We start from the raw sequence: 22123 nt of genomic DNA on the forward strand, positions 1-22123 counted from the left end.
TGCCTTTCCAGACATGCAAGCTGCCCATGCCACGCGCACTCATGCAACCCCATACCATCAGAGATGCAGGCTTCTGAACTGAGCGTTGATAACAACTTGGGTTGTCCTTGTTCTCTTTGGTCCGGATGACATGGCGTCCCAGATTTCCAAAAAGAACTTTGAATCGTGACTCGTCTGATCACAGAACAGTCTTCCATTTTGCCACACTCCATTTTAAATGATCCCTGGCCCAGTGAAAACGCCTGAGCTTTGTGGATCTTGCTTAGAAATGGCTTCTTCTTTGCACTGTAGAGTTTCAGCTGGCAACGGCGGATGGCACAGTGGATTGTGTTCACTGACAATGGTTTCTGGAAGTATTCCTGAGCCCATTCTGTGATTTCCTTTACAGTAGCATTCCTGTTTGTGGTGCAGTGTCGTTTTAAGGGCCCGGAGATCACGGGCATCCAGTATGGTTTTACGGCCTTGACCCTTCCGCACAGAGATTGTTCCAGATTCTCTGAATCTTCGGATGATGTTATGCACAGTTGATGATGATAGATGCAAAGTCTTTGCAATTTTTCGCTGGGTAACACCTTTCTGATATTGCTCCACTATCTTTCTGCGCAACATTGTGGGAATTGGTGATCCTCTACCCATCTTGGCTTCTGAGAGACACTGCCACTCTGTGAAGCTCTTTTTATACCCAGTAATGTTGCCAATTGACCTAATTAGTGTTAATTGGTCTTCCAGCTCTTCGTTATGCTCAAATTTACTTTTTCCAGCCTCTTATTGCTACTTGTCCCAACTTTTTGGGGATTTGTTGACACCGTGAAAATTTGAATCAACGTATTTTTCCTTTAAAATGATACATTTACTCGGATTAAACGTTTGATCTGTCATCTACGTTCTATTACAAATAAAATATTGACATTTGCCATCTCCACATCATTGCATTCAGATTTTATTCACAATTTGTTTAGCGTCCCAACTTTTTTGGAATCCGGTTTGTAACATGACTCACAATGTAAGGCCTTTTGCACACGACCGTATGCTCTCTGAGACATACGGTCTGTGAGTGGGCCATGTGTCCCGGAGCGGCATTGATCGTGTGCACGGGAGCACACAGCATCATGGATTACAATGATGCTGTGGACGTCGGGCCGTCCGCTGGACTATTGTTCCACACTTGTAAGAACATATTAGTGTGGCCCGACATCCACAGCATCATTGTAATCAATGATGCTGTGTGTACGATCCGGGACATATGGCCCGTTCACAGACCGTATGTCTTGAAAGGCCTCTTGCACACGACCGTATGCCCAAGTCAATGGTGACTGATCCATTTTCTCTGGCACAAAAGAAAACTGATTATTTTTTTTAACTAAATGAACATCAGTGGCTTGCACCCATGTACACTGGTCAAGTTTCGTAGATCCTTCTAGACTAGGGGTGCAAAACCTGCAGCCCTCAACCATCTGGTAACTTGCATGTATGTCTTGTGGCTGGTTAAATGTATTCTCAAGTGTTTGTGGTATATTCTGTATTGTTGATATCCAATAAATACAGTAGTTCACCTGGTAATACCCCTCCACATTCAAAGCAGCGTGGGGCCACTATGCCTGTGTTGTGGACCGCAAACTGTGCAGCGCAGAGGCATGGACCCAGAAGTGCTTCAGTGTTTCCATGGATTCCCGGGTCCATGCCTCCAGTCCACAAAAGATTGAAGTCAGTGGGTCCGCCTCGCAATGTGAAGCTCACACAGTAGCAAATGGCGTTTACAAAGTCGCGGACACCTGGTTTCCGGCTTTTTTACATCAGAAAACTGGTACAGGGATATGATAAATCTCCCCTTTAGGCCTCATGCACACAACCATATTTTGTATCTGTGTCCAATCTGCATTGTTTTGCGGATTCGATACGGCCCGATCATTTCTATGGGTTAGCAAAAAAGGACAGAACACAGATGTCATCTATGTGCTGTCCGCATCTGTGTCCGTTCTGCAAGTTCTAGAACATGTACTAATCTTGTCTGTGTTGCAGACAAGAATAGTAATTTCTAGTGATGGCAGTAAGAAAAATGTAGATTGTCTGTATTTTGCGGCTCCGTGGGCCAAAATACAGACCAGGTCATGTGCATGAGGTCTTAGCAACATGTCTTTGGTTCTGAGGCATAAGGTTACAGTGGTAGCCGAAGGACATGGGTCCCAGCATGCCACTTGTTGCCAGTGTACAGGAATGGTCATGCAGCAGTGCATATATCCTGATTAGGGATCAGCGATTCGCATAATACTTTGAATACTGTATGGAGCGAGCGCTCCGTACAGTATTAGAATGTATTGGCTCAGATGAGCTGAAGTTATTACTTTGCGAAGTCTCGCAAGACTTCGCTTAATAACTTTATAAATTAATTTTGACCGTAATAAACAGTTTCCCGAACTCTGGTTCGGTTCCAAGGTAGCACTTGGAACCGAACCCCAGTTCAGGAAATGTTTTTTTTTTTTTTTTTCCGTAGAAATTAATTAAAAAAATTATTATGCGAAGTCTCGCGAGACTTCGCCAAGCTATACATTCGGCTCTTCTCAGCCAATATATTCTGAAATTGTACGGAGCGCTTGTTTTTTAATTTGTATAGATTATTTTTTTTAGGTCCTCCTTCAAAAAGAACTATTAGCATGTTAAAGGCGTTGTCCTGCCATTAATATTGATGATAGGTCATCTATACCTGATTGGTAGGGGATCCTCTCCAAGCAGCTGGAGGCATTAGTCCATGTGAGGTCTGCTTCCTCGTCATTACACCACATCTCATAGCAGTGGCATAGTGTAATTACAAGTCGTCTGCACTTCCGAGACTAAGTGCAGAATATTGAAGAAGCGGCGCTCGCATCTCACAGCTGATCGACAGTGGTCCTGGGAGTTGGGACCCCACTGATCTGATATTGATGACCTATCCTGACAATAGATCATCAATATTAAAGGGGTTGTCAGTTATTTTTTATCGATGACCGATCCTCAGGATAGGTTATCAATATCCGATCGGGGGTCCGGCACCCCCGCCAATCAGCTGTTTGAAGAGAAGACTCGCGCCATGCCAGTGCTGCCTCCTCTTCATTGTTTACCTGCTCGCCGTCGCATCCACAGCGGTGAGCAGGTGTAATTACACCCAAGCCGTCCCATTCATTTCAATGGGATGGATGGATCGCTCTTATACAAGTGTATAGGAACGAGCCGCCCCATTCATTTCAATAGGACGAATCGCTCCTGTATGCTGCGGATGCGACGGCAAGCGGGTAAACGGTGAAGAGGAGGCAGCGCTGCCACGGCACAAGCCTTCTCTTCAAACTGCTGATCGGTGGGGATGCTGGGTGTCGGACCCCTGTCAATCTGATATTGATAACCTAGTTAGTGAAATCTTGTATTAAATCACTCAGTCGGGGTCCCCAAGATTTTCAGAAAGGTCTACCTATAATAAGGACTCTGATTCAGATTTTGTGGGGAGGACGAGGATAGAGAATCCAACCAGATAATTTCTTCTCTTCAGATGAGGATTCAGCGGGGAGGGCTCTTTTTCCACCAGAAGATATTGAGCCTTTACTTAAAGCCGTTAAAATCACAATGCAATAAGAGGATGTAAAACAACCTAAATCTATTTCTGACCAGGTTTTTACCCGTTCATAAAAATATGGAAGCTCTTATCAGAAGAGTATGGAAAAATCCTGATGGAAAATGTTTCATTCCTAATTCTGTAAAAAGAAAATATCCGTTTGAGGAGTCGGTAGCGGGCATCTGGGACAGAGCCCCCACGGTAGATGCCCCGTTAGCTAAAATAGCCAAAAAACCTGCTCTACCATTTGATGACTTAGGCTGCTTAGGAGATCCATTAGATAAAAAAAAAAGCAGACGTCTGTCTTAGAAGTGCTTGGGAGTCTGCTTCAACAAGTCTTAAGTCGGCCATTGCTGCCTCTTGGGTCTCTAGTTCCTTAAGGCTATGGTTAGATCAGCTGGAGTCGCATATTAAGGACAAAAGACCTAGAGAGGAATTACTATCTTCCCTCCCTACCTTTTCTAAAGCCGCAGACTTCCTGGCGGCTGCCTCTACTGATGTGATCCGTTTTTCTGCCAGAGCAGCTGCCATGTCTAATGCAGTTAGACGGGCTATCTGGCTTAAATCATGGGGGATCAGGGTTCTAAGTCTAGACTTTGCGCTCTTCCAGGTGAGGGTTCTAGGTTGTTTGGTTCCTCGCTTGATGACATCCTAGAGAGGGCCTCAGGTAAGAAGAGGTTTCCTGGTTCCTCAGAAAACTTCATTTTTTCGTAAATTCCAGGCCAGCTTTAAAAGTCAAAGGAGAAGGCAGGGTCACAAGAGAGACAGGGAGACCTTTCCTAAAAGAACAAATGAATCTTAAGTGTGATAGAAAATGGATTCCGTTTGAAATTCCTTTCTCATCCACCAGATTTTTTTATTAATTTTTTGCCCAGACAGCTTGTCCCAAAAATCCGGAAAGATGAAATGCTTTGGACATAGACGTTTACTCCCTCTTGGACAAAGGGATAGTTTGCCTGGTTCCCAAAACAGAGAGGGGCAAAGGGTTTTATTCCCCTTTATTCCTGGTGAAGAAACCCAATGGAACATTCAGAGTGATTTTAAATAAATAAAAAAAAAATTAATCAAATCTGTAGTCTGCTAATTTTTTCGTATGGAGACGATAAAATCAACTGTAAGGGTGCTTTCACACTTGCGGCAGGACGGATACGACAGGCTGTTCACCATGTCGGATCCATCCTGCCGCTATTTCGCCGGACCGCCGCTCCGTCCCCATTGACTATAATGGGGACATGGGCGGTGCACGGCGAAAGCCGCCGGACTAAAGTCGGACATGCAGGGCTTTAGTCCGGCGGCTTTCGCCGTGCTGCGCCGGAGCTCTGCCCCCGTCCCCATTATAAGTCATATGGAGCGGCGGCAGGACGGATCCAACATGGTGAAGTGCCTGTCAGATCAGTCCTGCCGCAAGTGTGAAAGTACCCTAAGGCCCCTTTCACACGGGCGAGTTTTCAGCGCGGGTGCAGTGTGTGACCTGCACCCACACTGAATCCTGACCCATTAATTTCAATGGGGCTCGGTACATGAGTGTTTTTCACGCATCACTTGTGCGTTGCGTGAAAATCAGAGCATGTTCTATATTCCACGTTTTTCATGCAACGCAGGCCCCATAAAAATGAATGGGGCTGCTTGAAAATCGCATAGCATCCGCAAGCAAGTGCGGGTGTGATGCCATTTTCATGTGATGCTATGTTTGCTAAGGAGACAAGGGATGAGCGACCCGGGTCCCCATTTACTTTATTATTTTCCATTTATAACATGGTTATAATAGAAAATAATAGCATTCTTTTAATACAGAATACAAAGTGAAATTTCACTTGAGGGTTAAAAAATAATAAAACATTACTCCCCTCATCTACACTTGATCGCACAGCCGGGATCCTCTTCTTCTTTTTGCAGGTCCTTCAAAAATAACAAAGAGGATCCCGGCTGTGCGATCAAGTGGATGAGGTGAGTACATTTTTTTTTTTTTTTTTTTTTTTTTTTTTTTTTTTTTTTACCCTCAAGTGATATTTCACTTTGAATTCTGTATTAAAGAATGCTATTATTTTCCATTATTACCATGTTATAATGGAAAATAATAAATTCTACAGAACACCTAACTCGAATTTAAGTGAAGTCCGGCTTCGGGTCTGGACACCACATTCAGTTTTTTTTTTTCTTCTCACGCGCGTGCAAAACACTAAACATCAGAACGCAAACGCAGACAAAACCGACTGCAATTGCGTGCCTACCTGCGCAGGTTTCCCGCAATGCACCCTGGACACATCCGTCCCGCGACGCCCATGTGAAGGGGGCCTGAATCTCTTCTTCCAGGATTGCTTGATGGCAAGCTTGGATTTGGAGGATGCATATTACCATGGTCCAATCCATGCTTCCTCCCAAAAGTTTTAAAAAACAGCAGTCTGGGTCCAGGGAGAGTTACTGCATCTCCAATACAGAATGCTGCCCTTCGGGGTTTCTCAGGTTCCCAGAGTCTTTACCAAAGTAGTAGCAGAAGTAGCGGCTTTTGTAAGACTGTCTGGAATTGCGTTAGTGCCCTATCTGGATGATTTATTTTTTTAATAGTCTGTCAATCAAAAGAGAGTCTAGAAAAAGATCTAAAATTCCTCTGCTCCACTTTACAAAATCCTAGGATGGAAGATAAATTGGAAAAAAATCATACCCAATTCCTTCAAGTTTGCATTTTCTTAGGAATTCAGCTGGACTCCCGTCTGCATAAATAATTTTCTTCTGCTTCCAAGGAAGGAGTCAATTGGGGAACAAGTATGGTCAGTCTTCCTTTCTTACCAGTGTACTTTCAGGGAAGCAATGGTGGCACTTGGGCAGATGACATCAGCGATTCCAGCAGTACCATATGCACAGATCCACTCCAGAGAGCTTCAAGCAAACATCCTAAAATCATGGGATGGCTCCCCTTATTCCTTGGATCAGAGTTTCCACCTTTCTTCAAAGACAAGACTCACCTTGTTGTGGTGGACAATTCCAGAGAATCTATCTGCTGGGGTTCCATGGACATTTGTAAACCCAACTATAATTACCACAGATGCCAGCCCTTGGGGTTGGGGGGGCCCACTCCCAGAACAGGTGCTGGCAGGGGAGATGGGACTCAGCCCCAAGGATTTTCACGAAGCTGGTGGTAGAGATGGTCGCCTCCCTGAGGTCTCGGGGTATGACTGTTGTTCCTTACCTAGACTACTTTCTACTGATTTTTCAACTCGGTAGATCAGTGTATAGCAGACCGAGACATCTTCTGCTCCCTTCTGACATCTCTAGGTTGGGTGATAAACCTAAAAAAAAGTTCCACATCCCTAGTTCCAAATACCAGGGTAAAATTCCTGTGGGTTCTGTTAGATTCAGGAAAACAAACAACATTTCTTCCAGCAGAAAGAACTCAGAACCTGCAGTCAGCGATCAGGGCCTTCCTGGGACATTGCTCCTTCTAGTGCAGAGAAGTGATGAGTCTCTTAGGTCAGATGACAGCCTGCATAGTAGCAGTCCCTTGGTGCCAGGCCCGTTACAGAGCCCTTCAGTCCTGGCTTCTAAGAAAATGGGACAAAAATCTATCCTCTTTGGATAAGAAAATCCTGATCCCGGGCCACAAAAAATCCTCAGTCCGGTGGTGGCTTCAAACAAAAAACTTAACGAAGGGCATGGTCTGGTTCAGAACCCTAGCAGTGCATGTTCATACCGATGCCAGCGTAAAGGGGTGGGGCGCAATTTTTTTTCCCGATCTCTACCAGGGAGACTGGCCTCCAAATTCTGCAGCTCAGTCTTCAAACTACAGGGAGCTCAGGGCAGTTTGGGAGACAATACAAGTAGCCGCTCCAAAATTAAGAAACCAACATATTAAGGTCTATTCAGACAATGTAATGACCGTGTCCTACCTCAAACATCAGGGGGGCACACGGTCTCAGAAACTAGAAGGTCTGTCCAAAAAAATCTTCCTCTGGGGGGGAAAAGAACGTAAAGTCGATATCTTTAAGAGGAAGCCTAAACTGTGCAGTGGACTTCCTCAGAAGGACTACCATAGACCAGGGGGAATGGTCTTTAAACAGGGACGTCTTCAATCTGATTGTCCAGAGGTGGGGCCTCCCTCTGGTAGACCTATTTGCTACAAGAATAAATGCAAAGGTATCAACCTTTTTTGCTCCCTAAACCCAAGGGACAGGCCCCTAGCGATCGACGTCTTCTCCCTACACTGAAACCGGGACATCGCATATGCCTTCCTTCCGTTCCCATTAATCCCAAAAGTTCTCCAAAAAATCATCAGGGACAGAGCCAGAGTAATCCTGGTCACCCCGTACTGGCCCAAGAGGAGCTGGTTCTCGATTCTAACCAAACTCTCCCCACAGGAAGCGGTTATTCTCCCAAAGAGGAAGGATATCCTGATCCAGGGGCCGGTTCTCCATCCCCATCCGGAAATCTTCAATCTCTCGGCTTGTCCTGAGTCCAACCTTCTAAGACATAGAGGTCTCTCTGAAGGGGTCATTTCTACCTTGAATGCCAGCAGAAAGAAGGTGACAAACGCCATTTTATTTTAAAATCTGGAAGAAATTCTGTACCTGGTCAGGCGACGAAGCCCCAGACCAAACCAAACTGAATATACTGAGGATTTTGGATTTCCTGCAGAAGGGCCTAGAGTCTGGGTTAAGTCCTTCTACCCTTAGAGTCCAGGTCTCAGCATTTAGTGCATATTTAGATTCCGAATTAGCCAGCCATAGATGGATCCAAAGATTCCTGAGATCTGCAGCCAGACTAAGACCTTCTCTCAAATCAAGGGTGCCTACCTGGGACTTAAACACTGTCCTTAACGGACTCGCAGGTCTGCCTTACGAACCCTTGGACTCAAGTTCTCTGAAGAATCTTTCTCAGAAGGCTGCTTTTCTTATTGCTATAGCATCAGCAAAAAGATTGAGCGAGATCCAAGCATGGTCAATAAGACAACCATACCTCACAATACAGGAGGACCGTGTCACCTTGAGGCTAGACCTGACTTTTTTGCCAAAAGTAGTAACAGACTTCCATAGGAACCAGGAGATCATTCTTCCCTCCTTCTGTGAAAACCTTAAGAATTCTGGAGAAGAACGTTTCCATACCTTGGACGTTAAACGAGCAGTGGTAAGATACCTAGAGGTCACTAAAGACCTGAGGAAAGTGGACAACTTACTAGTCTTCTGTGGTAAAAATAAGGGGAAGGCAGCTTCCAGATCTACCATTGCCCGATGGGTAAAACAGACTATTACGGACTGCTACAAGATCGTGTCTGCCTCTTTTGCTGAAAGGGCAGGAGCTTCCCTAGATCAAATATGCCAGGCTGCAACCTGGTCTAGTGTAAACACCTTCATTAAACATTATAGACTTGACTTATCCAGGTCCTCAGACCTGGACTTTGGTCGCAAGGTCCTACAGGCCGTTGCCCCACCCTAAGACATATATAATTTATGTCTCTCTGGGCCGTCATGGTGGTGAAGTGGAAAGCCGGAATTAGACTTGCCGGTAATTCATTTTCCACGAATCCACCATAACTGCATGATATCCCACCCCAAAAATACTTTTTACTCCAATGGTTTGGTATGACTTAATACCCCCCAAAAAATAAAAAAAAAACACTTTCTTGTTTCACTTGTTAACTGGTGATTGTGGCACTATAATCTGGAACTCACTGGTGAATGGTGGTGGGAGGGGTCCTTTTAAACCTATCTCTGTTCCTGCCCTTACAGAGGTCAGGGGTCAATCTCTCTGGGCCGTCATGGTGGATTCGTGGAAAATGAATTACCGGTATGTCCAATTCTGGCTTTTTGACTCCATTTTACCAGTGTCATTAAGTACAATAAGTGACGAAAAAACAATCTCACAATGGCCTGGATAAGTCCAAAGCGTTTTAAAGTTATCACCACAAAGTGACACTGGTCATATTTGCAAAAAATGGCCTGGTCCTGAAGGTGAAAATGAGGAGAATGGTGTCTAAACAAGGACATTTTTTTTTTTGCAAATAGTCCAGAGGTACGGTCTTCTCACTGTGGACCTTTTTACCTCAAGAGACAAATGAGTATTACACTCACCGGTAATCCGGTTTCCTGGAAGTCTCCATGACAGCACAAACTGAGATTGCCTTCCTCTGATAGGACAGGAAAAAGCACACAGAGGTTAAAAACCCCACCCCCACCCCTCATCGCCAGTGTATATTATAACAGGACTAGGACAAGGGGTAGAATGTAAAACTAGCCAAATAGTTTATTGACAGAAAACAAGGGCGGGACAAAGTTGTGCTGTCATGGAGACTTCCAGGAAACCGGATTACCGGTGAGTGTAATACTCATTTCCCCAGTCGTCTCCATGACAGCACAAACTGAGAACTAACCAAGTAAGTTGGGGAGGGGGGGGGGGGGGGGGGGGACTACAGCACCTAGGACTTTACGTCCAAAGGCCAAGTCCTCGTCAGCAAACGCATCCTTCCTATAATGCTTGGTGAAGGTGTGGGCCCTCTTCCAGGTAGCTGCCCTGCAGATCTGTTCTAACGAAGCAGAGGCTCTTTTAGCCCAAGAAGTGGAGACCGATCTAACTGAGTGGGCTCTAAGGGATGGAGGAGCCTACCTACCGGAGGCTTTATAGGCCTCGGAGATGGTGCATCTAATCCAGCGGGATATAGAGCTCTTAGCTGCCTTCTTACCCCTATTTGGACCTGCAAACTGGATAAATTAATTTGTCAATACGCCACTTCTCTGTGGCATGTAAATAATGAAGAACTGAATGCCTAACGTCTAAATTGTGGAATCTAGATTCCTGCTCGTCTTTAGGGTTAGGAAAGAAAGATGGGATAACAATATCTTGTGACCTATGAAAGGAGGAGACCACTTTGGGGAGAAAACAGGGGTCTAATTTGAAAACAAGCTTGTCGTCTAGCACATTGAGGAAGGGTTCCTATATGGACCGAGCCTGGAGCTCGCAAACCCTCCTTGCGGAGGATATGGCCACTAGGAAGATAATCTTCAGAGTGAGCCACTTAATAGATGGGGAGAGAAGAGGCTCAAACGGAACATCCGACAGCCCTAAAAGGACAGTGTTGAGGTTCCATGGTGCGACCATATTCCTGACTCGGGGTTTTAGTCGATCTGCCGCTTTCAGGAATCTTGCTACCCAGGGGACCTCATAAAGGCTGTTATTATAGAGGGCCCCCAAGGCAGACACCTGAACTCGCAATGTGTTAGGAGCAAGACCCAAATCCAGCCCATCCTGGAGGAAATCCAGGATAAGAGGGATATTGGGGGTGGACTGTTTGAATCTGACTCCGCCCCAGGAGGTGAACTTTCTCCAAACCTTGAGGTATGCCTTGAAGGTGTTGGACTTCCTACTGAGTAAGAGGGTCTTAACTACTCTTTCAGAGAGCCCTAGCAAGAGGGATTGCTCAGAATCCAGGCGGACAGCTTGAGGAGGTTGGTATTGGGGTGCAGTATGGGACCCTGGGTTAGAAGACCCTCCTCCGGCAGGAAACGGATGGGATCTTCCGGGCTGAGGGACCTGAGGAGCCCGAACCAGCTTCTCCTGGGCCAGAACGGGACCACCAAAATCAGTCTGCACCTTTCGGACTGAAACTTTTGGAGCACTCTTGGGATTACTGGTATCGGGGGGGAAGTGGGTGTAAGGCGTAGACTAGGCCCGTCTTCCAGCTCTGGGTAAAAGCGTCTATTGCCACACATGGGTCTCTTCGATTTTAGGGGGAAGAAATTCTAAACCTTGCGATTCTTTGCTGATGCGAACAGGTCTAGGATGGGATTCCCCCCAACGATCCCGAATCTGTTAGAAGGTGGTCTGGGACATAGACTATTCGCCTGGATCCAGACTTTGCCGACTGAGGTAATCCGCCTGGAGATTCGGGGATCCCTTCAGATGTACTGCTGCAAGGGATTGTAGATTCTTTTCTGCCCAAAGGAAGATTCGGTCTGAGAGCCCCTGGAGGTGACCATGTCTTGTTCCTCCCTGGTGCGGGATAAATGCCACCACTGTGGAATTGTCCAAATGGACCAGGACGTGTCGATTTTTGGCCTATATTTGGATGGACCTGAGGCCTTCCCAAACCGCACGGAGTTCTCTGTAGTTGGAGGACATGCTTCTCTGGTCTCGGACCAAATTCCTTGAAAAGTCTCTGAAGCCGTGAGGCCCCCCCAGCCCCAAGAGCTGGCGTCCGTTGTGAGGGAAAGCACACCCTCCTGCCTCCATGGAACACCCGTTTCCAGGTTCTTGGTCTCGAGCCACCATCCCAGTGAAGCCTTTACCTCCCGGGACACTGACAACCCTTGGTCCAGGGATGATCGATACCTGTTCCATTGTTTTAGAACCAGCTTCTGTAAGGGTCTCATATGGAATTGGGCCCAGGCTACCGTAGGGATGCAAGAGGTGAGATGGCCCAGCATTTCCATGCCCTGCCTTATTGAGCAACAGGACTGCTTGGTGAAGTGGAGGACCCTTGACTTCAGCTTCTGTAGCTTTAGCGGAGGGAGAAATGATTTTTGAGGAGCTGAATCCAAGAGAATACCCAGGAAAACCTTCCGATGGTCTGGATGGACTTCTCCCGGTTGACCAACCAGCCCAGGTTCTGGAGTCGCAAAAGAACCACTTGGATGTGTCTGTGAAGGAGATCTGAGGTTTCCGCTACTATTAGCAGGTCGTCTAGGTAAGGGACGATTATTATCCTCTCCTTGCTTAGGGAGGCTACGACCCCCGCCATAACCTTGGTGAATATGCGGGGTGCCGATGATATGCCGAACGGGAGACACTTGAACTGATGGTGGCGGACTGTCCCGCCTTGCTCCACCGCAAACCTCAGATATCTTCTGGAACGGACCTGTATTGGGATATGAAAGTATGCATCGGAGAGGTCTATTGTAGCCATAGACCCCCTTTTGATGAGCTTCACCACTGACTTGACGGTCTCCATTCTGAACCTGTGGTAAGTTATGTGTTTGTTCAGGGGTTTTAAATTTATGATGGTCCGAAAATTGCCATTAGATTTCCGGACTAGGAATAAGGGGGAATAGTGACCCCCCTCCCCAATTCTCCGGCAGGGACCCTTTCTACTGCCCCTAGGCGTAATAAGTTTCTTACACCCTCGGATAAGGGAGACTCGAGGCCCCTGGTGAGCTTGGTCAGGACAAACCTCTGCGGAGGAAGGGAATCCAGTTCTATAGTGTAGCCATGTTCTACGATGCCTAATATGTACGGATCTGTGATGGTTTGTTCCCAAACCCCTAGAAAGGAGCTGAGCCTTCCTCCGACCGTGATGATGTCATTGTTTTGAGGGAGAGGGATCTCCCCTGTTGGGATTAAGGAAAAAACTTTCCTCTCCCGCCTCTCGTAAATCTGCGACCCTCGTGGCTCCTCCTATCTGCCCTGGGATCCTGCTGGGGCCTCCGAAAAAACTGTCTCCTGGACTTGGATTTGTCCTCTGGAAAGCCCTTCTTACAGTCCGTGGTGTTCTCAAGGATCTTGTCCAGGTCGGACCCGAACAACTATTGACCGTGAAAGGGTAGAGATCAGCCTGTTTTTTGATACGGTGTCACCCGACCAGGCCTTAAGCCACAGTACCTGTCTGGTGGTATTGGACAGGACTGCCGTGCGAGCAGATAGCCTAACCGATTCTGCATCGACAAGGAAGAAAGTGGCCTTCTTCAGAAGAGAAATACTGTCCAGGATTTCCTCCCGAGTGGCCTTATTCGCTATATGGTACTCTAGTTGTTCAAGCCACACTGCAAGTGTACGAGCCACACATGTCACTGCTACCCCCGGTTTCAGGAGAGCTGCTGTAGCTTCCCAGGTTCTCTTGAGCAGACTCTCGGCTTTCCTATCTAGAAGGTCCTTGCGCTGCGTTCTCAAACGGAAGGACCGTTCATTTCGCAACGGGAGCGTCCACCCTGGGAATGGCCTCCCAGTCGGCACAGTCCGCTTCGTCGAAGGGGTATCGCCTTTTGAGGCCCCATGGGATAAAGGAACCCTTCTCCGGCTTCTCCCATTCTGCCCGTATCATATTCTGGACGTTGACCGGGAACACCGATTTGTGCCTCTCCCCCCCCCCCCCCAAACCCCCAAAAATCTCCTCCTGGACTGACTTGGACCTCTTAGGGACCTCCATCTTAATAGTGGCCCTGATGGTTTGGATCAATTCTTTGATATCCTATGGATTAAAGAGGACTCTCCTGTACTCACTACTTTCCTCCAATTCCTGAGATCTAGCAGATGTCCCCACATCTGACACAACAGAGTCGGCCGAGTCCAGGTCACTCCCAGAGTAGTCAAGGCCTCTGGAAGAGGGTGGTCTGTGGTCCTGACAGGGCTGGGGTATAGGGGAGGCAGGGGGGTCCCTAGCGGCCAACGCTGATTGGACCTCCGTTCTGACCAGAGTCTTAATCTCCTCCATAAAACTAGTGGACTCCGCCTTCACCACGGTAGAGGTGCAGTCTTTACACAGTAACTTAGACCCTGAGGAAGGAAGGCGCTTAGAACAGACGGTGCACTTCCTGGATCTGGATTTAACAGAGGAGGTAGACTCCTTTTTCTCCATGCAACACACAAGGGAGGAAAGGGTCAACCACTGCAGGGAAAATATGCCATATGAAAAGGTGCCAGCAGGCTACTCACACCGCCCAGAGTGGTAGGGGGCTCATCTTCTCAGCTCTCGTCCACTTGCGTTGCTTTCAGCAGGTAGGGTGAACCGTGGAGACCTCAGAGCGGTCCGATTCGGCGTCCCTTTTTGAATTTGGCGCCTGCCGTGGCCTCCGTGACGTCACTACACTGGCCACGCCTCCCGGCGTCCGACCTCACCCGGCGACTGGAGGGAAGCACGTCATGGCTTCGCTCCAGCCGCCCTTACCGCACTGCTTCAAGCCCGTCTGGGCCGCCGCAGAGGGAACTTCGCCAGGATCACCATGGGTGAGGGTGACCCGGGCATAGACCGCACCTGGAGGAGGGAAGAGCCGACCTCTGGTCTAACAGATGACACCCCGCCGTAGCAGGGTGCAAAGAAAAAAAAAAGGGTAAAAAAATCGAAAAAAGGACTAGGGAACCCAAAAAAGCTTTGTTGACGGGACAGGAAAAAACACTGGCGATGAGGGGTGGGGGTGAGGTTTTTAACCTCTGTGCCTTCCTCTGATAGGACAGGAAAAAGCACAATCTCAGTTTGTGCTGTCATGGAGACGACTGGGGAACAGTAAATTAGATGGACTCTTCTCCCTCAACCATTTGGACGGCCCGTTAGCAATAGACGGGTTAGCACAGGACTGGAGCCAGGAGTTAGTGTATACCTTCCCTCCATTTTGCCTTATTCCCCAGGTATTGAAGAAAATAGAGAGGGGGGCCTCATTTATCCTGATTATCCGCCAAAATAGTCTCCACTATGCTGAAGAGTAGGAAGGTGGTTGCCTCAAGAAAATATAACAAAGTTTGGAATGTTTTTTTTTTTGTTCAGCCTTAGTACATAGCTCAGACCCCTTTTAAGTCTCCTGTAATACCAAAGATCCTAGAGATTTTGCAAGCAGGGCTAGACAGAAATCTTAAAGCATCTACATTGAAAGTCCAGGTATATGCTTTAAGTTATTTCTTTGATTCCATATTAGCAGATCATCCATGGATTAAAAGATTCTTGCCGGCAGCATCAAGAATGCACTCTTCTTTAAGACCCTTGTCTCCCACCTGGGATTTCAATACTATCCTTTCGGCCCTATCGCAGGCTTTCTCTGCCTTTCCTCCCTATACTACTATTTTATAGGACAAGGTGATTAGACCTCTTCCATCATTTCAGCCTAAGGTGGTCTTCAATTTTCATAGAAGTCAGGATGTGATTCTTAGCTCCTTCTGTCAAAATGCAACCAATATGTTGGAAGAAAGATTCCATTGCCTGGATGTCAGAAGGTGTTTGGTATTCTACCTAGACTCCACTTCATCTTGGAGAATAGATGAGAATCTCCTTATTCACTTTTTGGGTAAAGCTAAAGGGCACAAAGTATCTACTAGTGTCATTGCTAGATGGGTAAAGAATTCTATTTCCCTAGCATATTCTTCCCTTAGGGTCCATTCACACATCCATATATGTTTTGCGGATCCGCAAAACACTGACACCGGCAATGTGTGTTCCGCGCCGGCACTTAATAGAAAATGCCTAATCTTGTCCGCAATTGCGGACAAGAATAGGATATGTTCTATTTTTTTGGGGAACGGAATTGCAGACCCAGAAGTGCGGATCCGCATTTCCGGATCCGGACAGCACGTAGAAATGAATGGGTCCAGAATTCCGTTCCGCAAAATGCGGAACAGAATTGCGATCGTGTAAATTGCGCTTTAACCTGACTAACCCTTCGGGGCTCATTCCACCAGATCCGTGGCAGCCTAAAGCCTTATTTTATTTTTATTTTTTTAGACCTTACAGACTGCATCTTCACTCAGTTTTCCACCCGCAGTCCACAGCAGGCTTTAGGGGCCTGTTTCCCGCCATGTGGCTCTCAGCCCTTTAGCACGGCACAAATTCACAGGTCCCAACACAGAGACTCCCCAGCTTCTCTGCCAGGTGGAGGATAAACCACACCCAGAGAGACTGTTGGCTGGGTTTTATATTGCCAAAAAGACCCGTCCTGGAGCGTGGGGAGCAGCCACCCACCCAGCACTTTGGCTACTCCCAGTAAGAGCTGGCCCAGATCGGCTTTACAGCCATACTAACAAAAAACAGTGTCAGTCAGCGCTAGCTGCCGCTGACAATTAAAACTACCGGCTCTTACCTCACCGAGGCCAAGAATCTCAGTGACGCATAACTTCCATCAACGACTGCCCCTTGCGCCTTCCTACTATATCTATCTATCTATCTCTCTCTATATATATATATATATATATATATATATATATATATATATATATATAATTCGGTAGCTGGTAAAGTTACTTTCCTAGAAGATATCAGAAGAGATATAATTTACCAGATTGGTTCTCTTCTTTACCACTTTGTGTGTTGGTTTCTGTTTTCAAGAGTAATTTATTTACTTCAGTTGCAGTTTTCTCTTATGTCCATGCTTGAATCCTACTTCATGGTTTGTCATGTGTCTGCTGACCCATCATGCTTTAGGGCAGTGAGATGTTCCCTGACATCAGCAGAACATGAGACACAACCATGCCTTTTGTTCCTGCAATGGAGCATCATTGGCAAGAAGTTAAAACTAAATATCAAAACTGATTTGCCACAGGGTGACTACATAGGCTAATAACTTTAGCATAAAGAAGTTTTGATAAATGGTGGTATAAATCTATAATAGGGATACATAACCAGTCATGGCTTTCAATACTTTACACTTGAATGCTATTGGAGTAAGAAAAATCTCATAATTTTGTCTTTCAGGAACATTGTGATTGGAAACATGGCAGCCCCATCTCAGTACGTCCTTCCCAATGACCTTCCCATTGCTTTACTTGATTGTGAAGAGGCCTTCTCTCTTCTGTCAACAAAGGAGAAGCTTTACACCCATTTTTTGTCGAGAGCGTCATTTTATGGTGGATTAATAGTTCTGTTCCAAACGTCTCCTGAATCTCCAGCCATATACATCCTGCTTAACAGGCTTTTCAGGGCACAAGAGCCCTGTGTGTTGCAGAAAGTGGCCCAGTGCCAGGGGATGACTGATGAGGAGTACCAGGTATGTGCTTAATCATGTACTTGTCTTAAAGCATGTTTTATTACTCTCCTTTATTTAATAGTTGGTGCCAGGATTAAACTGATATAAAAAAATTCATAAAAACAAAGGTTTACTTTTTGGAGACCCTCCATTTCTTCTACCCTAGGGACATTATGCACAGCAATTCCCTATTATATATGGGGCAATTGATTGCCTGCGGTAAATTGTAAAAATGAGTATTAGGCTAGTTTCACACTAGCCCTTTGTATCTGGCAGGCTGTTCAGGCAGAGAAAGGGCCGTCCTGCCCCATTAACTATAACTGGGACCAGTGGAGATCCGGCCGCAACCCATCAAATATATGCTCAGTGGTTTACTTCCGGCCAATTCTCTGCATATTTTTCGGGTTTGGAAGTCTCCAACAGCGAACATCTTAGACTGATAGGACAGGGGGAAAAACGCAAGTTTAAAACCCCCACCTTCCATTCAAACTCCAGTGTATTTTAACGAAATCAGCAAAGACAGAATAATATACAGTAACCGAATATGAGTTTTGGATGGGAAAATCTAAGGCCTCATGCACACGACAGTGAAAAAAAAAAACGTCCGTTAAAAACTGAAACACTGTCAGTTTTTCATGGCCATTTTGCATCAGTGTGTGCATCCATTTTCTGGCCGTGTCAGTTTTTCATGTCCGTTAAAAATGAACCTGAAAAAATGTATGAATTTGATTAGCAGTTATTTCTACACCCACAGGATGATAGGCACCCAGCTAAAATAATGTCCCCCATAGTGTAGGATTTTAATTTTTTTATGCTGCCCCAGCTTTACTAATGCCCCCATGTAGGCCCCCCCAGAGAGACATCCCTCCTTCAGGAATCTCTAGAGGAGGGTGTTCAAAATCTGTTGTCCCAAAGAGCCATTATTCCAGTACCCTATTCTCAACAAGAAAAGGGTTACTACTCAACAGTGTTTTTGGTAAAAAAAAAAAATGCAGGAAGTTCCGGTTGATCCTAAACCTAAAAAAATTGAACAAATTCATAAGATAATGTTCAGAAAGGCTTTTTTTTTTTTTTTTTTTTTTTTTTTTCTCTCGTCCATAGATCTAAGAGACGCATATTACTATATACCTATATGCAAAGAGGCCCAGAAGTACCTGCGGTTTGCAGTATTCCTAGGGAAAAGACTGTCATTTTCAGTATCAGGTTCTCCCTTTCGCGATAACCTCCGCGCCGAGAGCGTTTACGAAAGTGATGACAGAAGTCATGGCTCATCTAAGAAGAAGAAATATCTTAATACCCTACTTAGATGACCTTCTTTTGGTAGGGAACTCAGAAAAGGACCTAGAGTTAAAAATTTCAAAAACACGTCAGATCCTGTCCCAATTAGGGTGGATCGGTAACGGGGAGAAGTCAAAATTCTCTCCTTCAGAGACTAGTTTTTTTTAGGAGTATGTCTGGACTCCATACTTCAAAAAGACATTTCTTCCAGCCGAAAAGGTATCAGAAATAATAGTGTCGAGGTTCTTGGAGATGGAAAGCTGTTCTGTCAGGGAAAGCATGAGATTGTTAGGCTCCCTAACATCGTGCATCCCTGTAGTGAAGTGGGCCCAATTACACACTCGCACCTTGCAGCAGTGGATTCTCGGAGGTTGGGACAGAAGGCAAGAGGCCTTAGATCTGATAATTCCTATTCCTCCTTGGGTAAAAAAAACTCCCTCCAGTGGTGGTTAAACCCGGATCCTCTAAGAGGAGTACAGTGGTTTCCCGATCAGATTCAGACAATCGCCACCGATGCAAGTCTGTGGGGGTGGGGAGCTTGCTGCTCTCCCCATACCTGCCAAGGACGATGGTCTGTGGATCAGAGGAGTCAATCCTCAAACCAGAGAGAACTCTGGGCGGTTTGGGAAGCATTAAAAGCTTTGGCTCAGGAGACAATAGGGAAGGATATACAAGTAAGATCCGACAATACTACAGTAGTAGCCTACCTGAATCATCAGGGAAGAACAAGGAGCTAGAGTCTGGGCCAATTAGCGGAAAACATTTTTTCATGGGCAGAAAATCACGTAAATTCCCTTTCAGCGGTACATCTCAAGGGATCCTTAAATGTAAAAGCAGACTTCTTAAGTCGGGTTCCTCTAAAATCCACAGAGTGGAGTCTGGAGGAAAAGGTCTTTTCCCGTATAATCTCAATGTGGGGTATTCCGCAGGTGGACCTGTGACTTTATCATCAGTGTCACTGTCTAGTCTTCCCTTCTTCCCATGACCTAGCACAGCCAAATAATCCACATATGAGCCCAAGCTGAATACTGGAACAAGACTTTACTGGAAGCATCATAGGTATTCAGAACTACACTTTTTCTTTTATGCCCGGCTCCCATGCAAGGGAGACACCCACAACAAATATACATTAACCAATAACACAAAGGTTACAACCCACATAGAATCCTCCCCTCTGCCTGTGATATAATCGGGGTACATCATGGTTAACATAATCATCACAGGCAGGAAAATACACAATGTCCTCTGTCCTGGAGACAACCAAGTTGTAATTCAATTATCTCTCAGGACAGAGGGCAATTGCCAATACACACAGAGAGACAATGGAATAGACCTCACTACTCAACTTATACAATGTCCCACCCTTTATAAAACACATAGACATTTAACATCCCAAAATGGCACGAATTAGACCAGGGGTTAAAAGTTAGTAAAAGTCTTTTGGGCCTGGCTGTACTCATGGCTTTTCTGTCCAAAACGTCTTGGAGACAATTGAGAAGTGATCCACTTATCTCCCAAGGACAGAGGCAAGAATATTAGCCACATGGTAGCAAAAGACAGCAAAATACACGAACCCACATAACTATGCAGCCATTGCACAAAACTGGTGCATTCAACATGGGACCGTAATCGCATGGTAAGAGGCTGGCAAGTAGTCCTCTCCAAGCACTCGTGGCAACCTCAAATGAGGGGAGTTTGTCACAGGACCTATTTGCCACAGCACAAAATTCAAAACTCGAGAAGTTCTTCTCTTTAAATCCATTCAACGGAAATATAGGGGTAGATGCGCTAGCACAAAAGTGGGATTTTTGCCTAGCATATGCATTTCCTCCACTAGCATTCATTCCCAGAGTATTGAGGAAGTTCAGGCAAGAATGGGCTCATATAATTCTGATAGCCCCACTATGGCCTAAAAAAATCATGGTTCCCTCTTCTGAAAACCCTGTCATTAGGGAGTCCATGGATCCTCCCCTGGACAGAGAACCTTCTACTTCAGGGTCCAATTTGTCACCCCCGGGTAGAAAAACTACACCTGGCTGCCTGGAATCTGAAACGCTAACCTTAAAATCCAAAGGTCTTTCAGATGATATAATAAATACAATGGCAGCTAGCAGGAAGGTTGTGACCTCTAAAATTTTATTCCACAGTTTGGTCAAAATTTTGTGCTTGGTGTTCTCAATCTAAAAATTCCTTCCAGTTTTTTTTTTTTTTTTCCATCCAGACGGTATTAGGGTTCCTAAAATCCGGTTTTGATAAAGGATTGCGTCCTAATACCTTAAGGGTGCATGTATCAGCACTAAGCTCGGTCTTTGATACTAAAATCGCGGACCACTCTTGGGTTATTAGGTTTTTATAAGGGGTAGATAGATTGAGACCCTTTTTTTTTAGACCTTATGTCTCTCCTTGGGATCTTAATTTGGTCCTTTCAGGGTTAATAATAACACCCTTTTGAGCCACTGTCGGATGTGTCATTACAATATATCACAATGAAGGCTTTGTTTTTAGTGGCCATCACATCAGCTCGCAGAATTTGTGAGATTCAGGCTCTGAAGATTGTAGAGCCATTTCTCTTGATATTTCCAGACAGAATGGTGTTTAGGTTGGATGCTTCCTTCCTAAGGTGGTCACAAATTTTCATAGGCAAGAGGAGATTGTGATTCCTTCCTTCTGTCCTAATCCAAAAACTGAAGGTGAAGAAAGATTTCATAAACTAGATGTGTGCAGGGCCATCTCAGTCTATTTGGAGGCCACAAAGGCTTTCAGGAAATCTGATTATCTGTTTGTACAGTTTCAGGGAAAATTTAAAGGCCATAGAGCCACAAAAGACTCTAGCCAGATGGATTAAATCGGCGATACTAGAAACTTACAATGCTATGGGGGCTTCACCTCCCAAGAATTTCAAAGCTCACTCCACAAGATCAATTTGTACTTTATGGGTAGAAAGAGATAATGTGTCAATAGAACAGATCTGTAGGGCAGCAACATGGTCCAACCCTCATACCTTGATAAAACATTATAGAGTGGACACTCAGTCAAAGCAGGAGCTTTCCTTTTGGTAGGAGAGTTTTAGAAGCCATTGTCCCTCCCTAGAATAATTTGATCTGCTATATCTCATGGTATACCGTCATGGAGGATGAAAGGGAAAAACCATATTACTTACCGGTAATTTCCTTTTCATGAATCATCCATGACGGCAGGGATTTCCCTCCCAAAAAATCACCCTATAATTAAGAAGTAAATCTTAGGTGTGTGTGTGTGCAAAAAAATTAAATTTAGCTGCTGGAGGAGGGTCTATTTTATACTTCCTGTCCCTACCTGTTTGGAGGTGGGTCATTCTTCCTCTTCCTCAGCAAGGACGCCGAATGTCGGGCATTGCTCTGGGCTCCGCTGCAATACCGCTACTTCCGGAAGGGGCGGAGCTTGATGGGGCACGCGTCATCACACTGGTTCGGCTCCTGTGTCGAACCCTGATGACGTCAGATGCTGTGCTTTGAATCAAGCGCGGCAGCGCACAGCCAGCGTCTCCCCTGTTCTGCAGCAACGATGTCTGCTCCGGAGGCTCCTGGAACCCGTGGCGAATGTGCAGACCCACCTTCGGTAACTCCATCCGTGAGTCTCCCAG

At 45.8% G+C, this 22123-nt stretch overlaps 1 protein-coding gene across 4 annotated transcripts in view; it reads left to right on the forward strand.

Annotated features, from left to right (window-relative positions):
- DPP3 (dipeptidyl peptidase 3) overlaps positions 1-22123 on the forward strand; it is a 135829-nt gene that overhangs the window by 9345 nt on the left and 104361 nt on the right. For all 4 annotated transcript variants that reach the window (XM_044269902.1, XM_044269901.1, XM_044269900.1 and 1 more), the window contains one exon: positions 16953-17244. In XM_044269902.1, coding sequence (XP_044125837.1) covers positions 16972-17244 — 273 coding nt within the window. In that variant the 5' untranslated portion in view covers positions 16953-16971. The remainder of the gene's footprint in view (positions 1-16952; positions 17245-22123) is intronic.

The sequence above is a fragment of the Bufo gargarizans genome, chromosome 10 (genome assembly GCF_014858855.1).
Source record: "Bufo gargarizans isolate SCDJY-AF-19 chromosome 10, ASM1485885v1, whole genome shotgun sequence".
Lineage (NCBI taxonomy): Eukaryota > Metazoa > Chordata > Amphibia > Anura > Bufonidae > Bufo > Bufo gargarizans.